The 7680-nt window shown below is 42.6% G+C and overlaps 1 protein-coding gene across 1 annotated transcript; it reads right to left on the reverse strand.

Annotated features, from left to right (window-relative positions):
* LOC124666169 (hexokinase-3) lies at positions 1-5905 on the reverse strand. The gene is made up of 9 exons (XM_047203516.1): positions 5634-5905; positions 3024-3168; positions 2774-2941; positions 2214-2288; positions 1490-1645; positions 1278-1376; positions 1069-1196; positions 630-711; positions 1-525 (listed from the first exon to the last, which is right to left on the reverse strand). The coding sequence occupies exons 1-9, from the start codon at positions 5903-5905 to the stop codon at positions 145-147; spliced, it is 1506 nt and encodes a 501-aa protein (XP_047059472.1). The 3' UTR covers positions 1-144.
* Between the last annotated feature and the right edge of the window lie 1775 nt (positions 5906-7680).

The following is a 7680-nucleotide window of genomic DNA, read 5'->3' on the forward strand; positions in this document are numbered from 1 at the left end:
GGCACGCAATGATACGGAGACGCAAGGAAAATTTTCTCTACACAAGACCAGATCTTATATATATGAATTATAGATATCAAACAATGTCCCTTTTTACATTTGCACAGAGGGGCAAGCTGTATCACCATTGTCTTCTCTGATCCACTATATCGAACCTTCTCCTTGTTGTCTATTCGACGAGTGCACCGCAGCGAGCAGAGCGGCTCCGGTTCCTGACCCATCCTCCGTCACCCGCAGTGTGACGGTCCGCGCCACCTCCTCTCCAAGGATCTCCACCAGGGCTTCGTCCAGGTACTCCTTGAACACCGGGTATGCCTGGTACAAGCTGCCTTCAATCGCGACCACCGTCCGCTTTGGCTGGTCTCTCGTTCTTCCGCTCGAGGAGGCCGCACCGGCACTCCCATCGCGGCCCAGCTTTTTCAGAATGCCCACGATGCCAGCAGCGGCAAGACGGGCAGCTCTGTGGGTGACGATGTCGCAGATTTTGACAACCAGCCTCCTAGTTTTTAGAGGGGCAGATTGGATCTGGAATAGCAGCGATGAAAAGATGAGAAACCAGGTTGATGTACGAACAAGTATGGGATTGATGCCAGAGCAAGCACACTAGACGTGACAATGGAAAAGCTAACCTTCAGATGTTCTTGAAGTATTCTTCTGACTTCGCTCAGATCGGGTGAATCGTCCTCGCGCATTGCAGCCAGAAATGGTGTGCTGGACCATTTTGGATTAAGCTTTTGTTAGGGATTCATATTTACAATAGGGCAAAACTTAAATAAAATTCCGTAAGTATGAAAGGGTGGCAAGCCAACAGAGCCAAAACTAAAATACTGCAGCAGAAAATATCAGCTTGGTATCCGAAGACTTGGTTAACGAGATAAGCAACGATATAACAAAACAGCAGCATAAATCTTTCAAGAAATATTCAGCTAAGTATAGTGCTTGGTCAGAATTGGTTAATGCTAACAAACTACAGACCACAAATATGGAGAAATATTCAACTAATATTCAGCTAATTGTAGTGAAATGTATCCACGTCCTGTCTCTATAACATTTTAAGCATGGCAATACCTCAAAATGAAGGGGGTTGATAGACTATCGGCATCATCACCAAAAACATCTGATTCTTGGGCCATCCTATGGAGTACCAGCCTTGCAATTTCCCCAAGGTACATCCCTGAAATCATTTTCTCGAAGCCCTGTGTCAAAGACTAGTCAGTTTGGCCGTATTAACAACAATACTAAGATGCAATAAGATGAAATTTGCGTAGATTACTTACCTGATCATTGCGATTTTGTGTCTCATCGTCCAAAGAGATATCATAAGGAGTTCTTGGCAAATGGGATGACCAGAAATTCCCCCACTCCATGTTTACTACCTGATGGATACAATGCTTTGACATAAGAGATATGCATAATAGTTCCTTTGTTCACAGAAACAGATCATCAGATAAATCAAGCAAACTACAGATAAAGTGGAAGAATAAGATACCATTCCTCCAGAGTTTGTAAGAAGACCCTGGCACTTGATAATTGCATCAGTGCGTTCGACATAGCAAGCATTGGTGCCAGCCCCTATGATCACAGCAGCCACTGTATCCTCATCATAATAGTGCCCTAGAGCTAATGTCCCCACGGTATCGTTCACCTAAGTAAAGAAATATCATTCAAGATGATCATTTAAAAAGAGATGGTGTTGATATACATACTTTTTACATATAAAAGAAACATAACAGAACATGCAGGTCATGATGGAGATTATTATTTAGTGCTAGCTTTGAGACTGATTGCAATATATTTCAGGGATTGTTTTTACTAACTAGGTTAATCAAATTAATACGCTGCCATCCTCAAATTACAAAAAAGTAAATGGAAAGTGTGGCTACTAGCATAGCATCAGGCTAAGATATTTAACAAATTCATTAACTTGTCATTCCTCTCTTCCTGTGAAAAAATACAACAAAAGGCCAGGGCTTAAAGCAACCTAACCCATGACCTAATTAATCTTTCATACATAATCAGCCTAGCTAAGGGATAACCCTTCAGTTTTCCTGTACAACCTCCTAAATGTTATGCATCATCTTCTTTATATATTGAATATATATCAAAACAACGAGAAATAGTGCAGCATTTCAAGAAAATGTGGTTTACAGCTGACTATAAGTATAAAAGCAATGTAAATTTGTTTAAGCCAGCAGAAGTCAGGTAAGACCTACCAGTGCAGTAACTCGAATATTTAATCCACACCTAGCAAGCGCTTCATCTAAGCACTGGGCAACATCTTTCCCAACCTGAGGTTACATGGTTCACATGAGTTAAAAATGATCATTTCATGTAGAAGCAGACAGGTAAATATACAGCACAAGAAAACAAGCGATTCACAAAGATGAGAAATAAATTGCTAATCATGGCAGTCTTACAAGTTTAAATCCTGATTTTCAATACTTCCTCCATCCAACAATGGATGTCTCAATTTTGTATAAATTTGGGTGTATCTAGATGTGATTTAGTGTATAGATACATCTAAATTTGGACAAAGTTTGAGACATCCTTTGTTGGATGGAGGGAGTACAAAACTTATAGACATTGAACAGAATAATTTCTGGGATTTACTTAATAACATCAATAGCATTTTATCAATTTTAAGATCTAAACTACAAAACTAAAAATATTTACCAATATTACAACTTCTTCAGTTATGTACTGCTAACTGGATAACATGGAAACCACAGCATTGGAATGTATAATTATGTGCGAGAAAACTAAGTTGGCTTACCGTGTCTCCAACTGAAAATCCCTTAGTCCACCTAATTAATGACCCTGAAGAAACTGAATTTTGTCTAACAGGGAAAGAAAAGGTGAAACCAAGCGCCTTTTGTTCATCTTTTCCATCTTCTCTTTCAATAAAATTCTTGAGAGTCGAAGCAACAAAGTTGAATAAATCCTGCAGTTGAAATATAACTCAAAAGACATGTACCAAAGATATATCTCACAAACATAGAAATAAGATAGAATAAAGCAAGTACCTCACTTGTACCCATCAATTCCTGAGGGATGGCTTGAATTTCAACCTTCTGATTAACGATTTCAGACCCAGCACCAACTTCAACCCTCAAGACTCTGAAGCTCGTTCCTCCAAGATCAATGGCATAATATACACCTTCTTCATCCCTGTCAAAGTACAGGACCATAGCCAATTTAGTATGACTTGCATAGGAAAATTGGGAAAAAGAAGGAACAGAAAGTCTAATTATCACTATTGTCTCTCCATTGGTCATAGCCTCGTAGGCTCATAGAATATTTAAATTAACTAATCATGGCACCTTCAAAAAGAGTACCAACGAAATAGAAGTTCAATTTGACGTGAAACATCATATTGCAGCACCTTCAGAACAAATATCATGAAAACAAAGTCCACTACAGTTGGTTTTCAAAGGATCATATTTGTCAGGGTAAGCAGCACTATCATGCTTCTTAACTCTGCATGAACACTATCCAAAATACACCCTAATGAACTACGCCATGCAAAATAATAACTTCATAGCAAATGAACTACATTTATAGCGTCCTTTGGGTTAGCTGTCAGTATGGGTGCTTAGCACTCGCAATTTGTCGCAATCCCAATAATTGCCTACACACTACCACAGTAATGGTAAACCGGTACGGAAGAAACTACAGCTGGTGCATCAATGACAAAACGAGTGATCCAATCTTTTTATGCAAAATTTGCAAACCATAGTTGTTCTGAATTGAGGGGGTGGCGGGAGAAAGCTAATGCACTGGATTGATCAAGAGACCTAATCAAACGAAGAGGTCTTTTTCAGGGGTCCATTGTTGAGGGGTCCAATGTGCAATTACAGAAAACAAAGACATGCTTAAACATGTCTTTCTTTTACAGGCTTAAACAGGTCAACAAACTGGTGTATGGTCAGTAAAGAATAGTATAAGTCGATAAGGAAGAAAGATATACAGATGACACTGCTTCCATGTTTTAGGCTGTTTCGCTGAGACGTTGATTTTAAATATGGTTTTGGTCAACAATAATAAGATATTGGTTCCCATTTCATAGCACTCTACACCTAGCACAGCAATACCTACTACTAAGAAGCCACACTGGCAATGATCAAGAAACATCAAAGAACTAAAATCCAAATGTGTGACAGAAACAAAAATACAAAAGGCCAACCAAAACCAATGTGGATCCGTCTGTCACGCAGTTATAGGTTCTAACAGCAGGCCAAGCTGTTGCAAGTACAAAGATCCAACAAGTGATGATCTCGCAATTATGGAAAGACAAGAACAACATTACGTGTACAACTTGATGAATGGCGCAACTGAGTTTTCTGTTTTGGCCTCGAATCAGATGAACACGGAACATCAGTCTTCCACCGTTCAACTATATTGCCTTTTTCCTACTACTAAAACACACAAAATATAATCTGCAATCGACGCGAGGTATTCCCGTCCGAAGCAATGATTCTCATCTGACAGAGAAGGCCACAGGCCACATTGGCATTGTGGAATACAACCTGGAGTGTGAACCCCAATGCCGGCCACATACAAGTGTTGGTAGATTCACGTACTACTAAGATGCCCCTTTATGGTGGTCCGGGCAGCAGCCCCGCCATGAATGCAAGCTCAAACCAACAGGCAACAGTGCAGCATAAGAACCCACATGACAAATTCTTGGCCTCTGGCATATTGATTATTTTCACCCCAGAGCAGCACCGGCACTCACAGCAGGGCAGGGGGCATCGCATCGGACATCAAAACTGCGCAAATCCATTGAAAAATGGTGGCCGGACACAAGGAGCTGATGGGCGTCGCCGATTTGCAGTTCCAAGAAGAAATATGGCAGAACTCTGAGAACTGATGACGCACTTACTACTCGGAGGAATTTCAAAAGGTGAATGGCGAGGAAGTGCGCTGCATTATGCGCAATGGAATAAAGATCGAGGCTTTATGGACAATAATATCACCAGGAAAAGTAACGGACCAGGTGTGTTTACTGCTGTGATTGAATCTGAAATACGTTTAGCATTCCACAACAGGACCAAGCAGCATCACGAGGTAAGAATCGCAAAAGGGGAAACATAAAACATGTGAAGCCATCCAAGTTAGTAGCGTTCAGACGACCGGACCAAGAATGGCAGACCCAAATGCACACCGAGGGGAAAGTGGCATGGAGATACTACGTGTCGATGTCGCCGTAGAGCGAGCTTGAAACTTTATGGAAAAAATGAAATATCAAATATATGCTGGTGGAGTTCACATGGAAAAAAAAGACGCTGAGTGAGCACTCCCGCATCATTGGGGAGGGAGGCAAGAACCCAGTGAAGGTGGGTAACCACATTTGCATGAATAAAGCAGATAGATTAACAAGAAGACGGCGAGATTGAAGGGCATGATCCAACCACCAAAGTGGTGTTCAAATAAAGATGACAGAAACGAAAGGCTTTACCTTTTTATGGGGGGTCTATGAATCGCAGAAATAAAAAAGAGGGAGGAGGAAACGGAAGCGGAAGCGGAGCAGCGCTGCAAATCGCCAAAAATAACAAAAGGAAAACGCAACGCAAGGCGACGAACCGAGTAGCAGTGGAGGGCAGCGAGCAAAGGAGGGACCTTGGGGGCCGTACCCGTTGGGGAGCGCGTCGACGAAGGTGAGCAGCATCTTGAGCTTGCTGCCGCCGTCGGACGCCAGCCCCGCGTGCATCTCGACGACCATGGCGTCGACGACCTGGCGCAGGCGCGCCGGCGGCGTGGCGCACCCCTCCTCGAACTCCCGCAGCAGCGCCACGGCCCGCCGCCATCGCGCCCGCGCCGCCGCCCTGCGCGCCACCAGCACCGCGGCGATCGCGCACGTCGCCGCCGCGCAACCCGCCGCCACCCCGAACCCCGCCCTCCCCATCACCGCCCCCTCCGCCGATCACGCCATCCCGCGCGTCCTCTCGACAACTCCCAGCGAGTCCGCCCAGTCCGAACCGCGCCGGCAACGCGCCGCCGCGCGCGGGGCGGTCGGCGAATGGCGAATGGGATGGAACAGAGGCGAGTAGTGGGGCTGCGGGCGAAGGGGAAAGAAAGGCTTGATGAGGTTGAGGGGAAATAGAAAATCAGGGAGACAAAGCCAAGAGCGTGCCTGTGTCCGTCTGCTTTTATTTATGCAGGGCTTTCTTGCAGTAACACCCACTGGAATCCAACAAATTCCGTATGCCTCCACATTCGCCATGTGCGGTTTTACTTCCTCATTCTTTTGAAATCTTCTCCGTAGCTTTGACTTGCTGCTGCTGCAGCCGATGCTCCATTTGTGGGCATTCCTCTCCTCTCACAGGTTTAAAATAAAGTTGCACATTTGCAGCGTAGGCAGCTAGGTCATGGCTCAGGGTTGCAGATTATTTGTTTTTCTTTTGATATACATACTTGGCACACATCACACTCACAATACCGACATATGTTGTCTCAACGTTGTCCCTGAATGTGTATTATACACAAATGTCAATTCTGAAGAATGAACACAGATCGTTGAGAACAAGCAATGACTGCATGTTTAATGAGCGTACATTGAAATAATGCAATATTCTATTGAACTCTTGTGCATCTTTTGTCTTCTCTAATTTTGTTACCATCGTTTTTGTTACTTAAATGGCTTATGTTGACCTTGGTGATAAGCTATGTACCCGAGTAAACGTCTACAAATTTCCAGCACAGTTATCCTAAATAAATCGCCGTGTTGCACTGAATTTTTTACAAAGAGAGAAAAGCATTGTTGACCCTGATAGATGAATGGATCAAGGCCTATATATTTAGGTGGGAAATAAATGAGATCATACCCTGCTAACAAAAATAGAATTATAATCTTCATTGTGACGATAAATTAAAATGTGTCATTTCGCCTATGAGAATGCACAATGCTTAGTTTGTAGAGAGGAAAAATGGTGTAACAGTGCTTGACATTATTATAAAAAATGATCACATCTTTTGGGGGGAAATAATTTTAAGCTTGAAATTATTTATTCTCTGAAATAGTATGAATTGTTCTTGCAAAAAAATCGAAACTTGGCATGCCAAGAACAAATAGGATAGAGAAATTTGGGATACAAATCTAGTGGACATGTATTTATTTTATTTTTCATTGATCTGTGTACATATTATATCATTTGTAGTTCATTATTGCATATATTGTGTTACGGCATCTACTAAGGCACCAAAAAAATAGAAATCATTGTCTTAAGATGAACTATTGATGTGTATGAGAAAGAACACTATTTTCCTCTTGTATTTAATAAACTCAAAAGTGCGGGGTGTTTCTGAATGTCACAAACATTAGAGTAGCCCTGGTTATGGAAAACAGCATGGCAAACCTCACACAAGCGCCAATTTTCTAACAACCAAAAAGGCATGCAACCTATACCGCAAGGCGATACTTCCTATGTAAATGGAAACGGATCAACGAGGGAAAGACAAGAGGGCCCATGGGGGCGGCGCTCCATCCTCAACGGAACCAACAAACTAATGAATCGCAACAAACAACTAGCAGGCCATGCGTTGCAACAACACAAACATGCCAGCAATAACAATGATAACACTTGTCCAGCAAGTGACGAAGCAATCATAAAGTCACGTGGTTCACCTTCACCTTTTCGCTTACCAATATGTTTGTTCACCATGGTCACGCTCGCCACGAGC

Source organism: Lolium rigidum, chromosome 6 (assembly GCF_022539505.1).
Source record: "Lolium rigidum isolate FL_2022 chromosome 6, APGP_CSIRO_Lrig_0.1, whole genome shotgun sequence".
Classification (NCBI taxonomy): Eukaryota; Viridiplantae; Streptophyta; class Magnoliopsida; order Poales; family Poaceae; genus Lolium; species Lolium rigidum.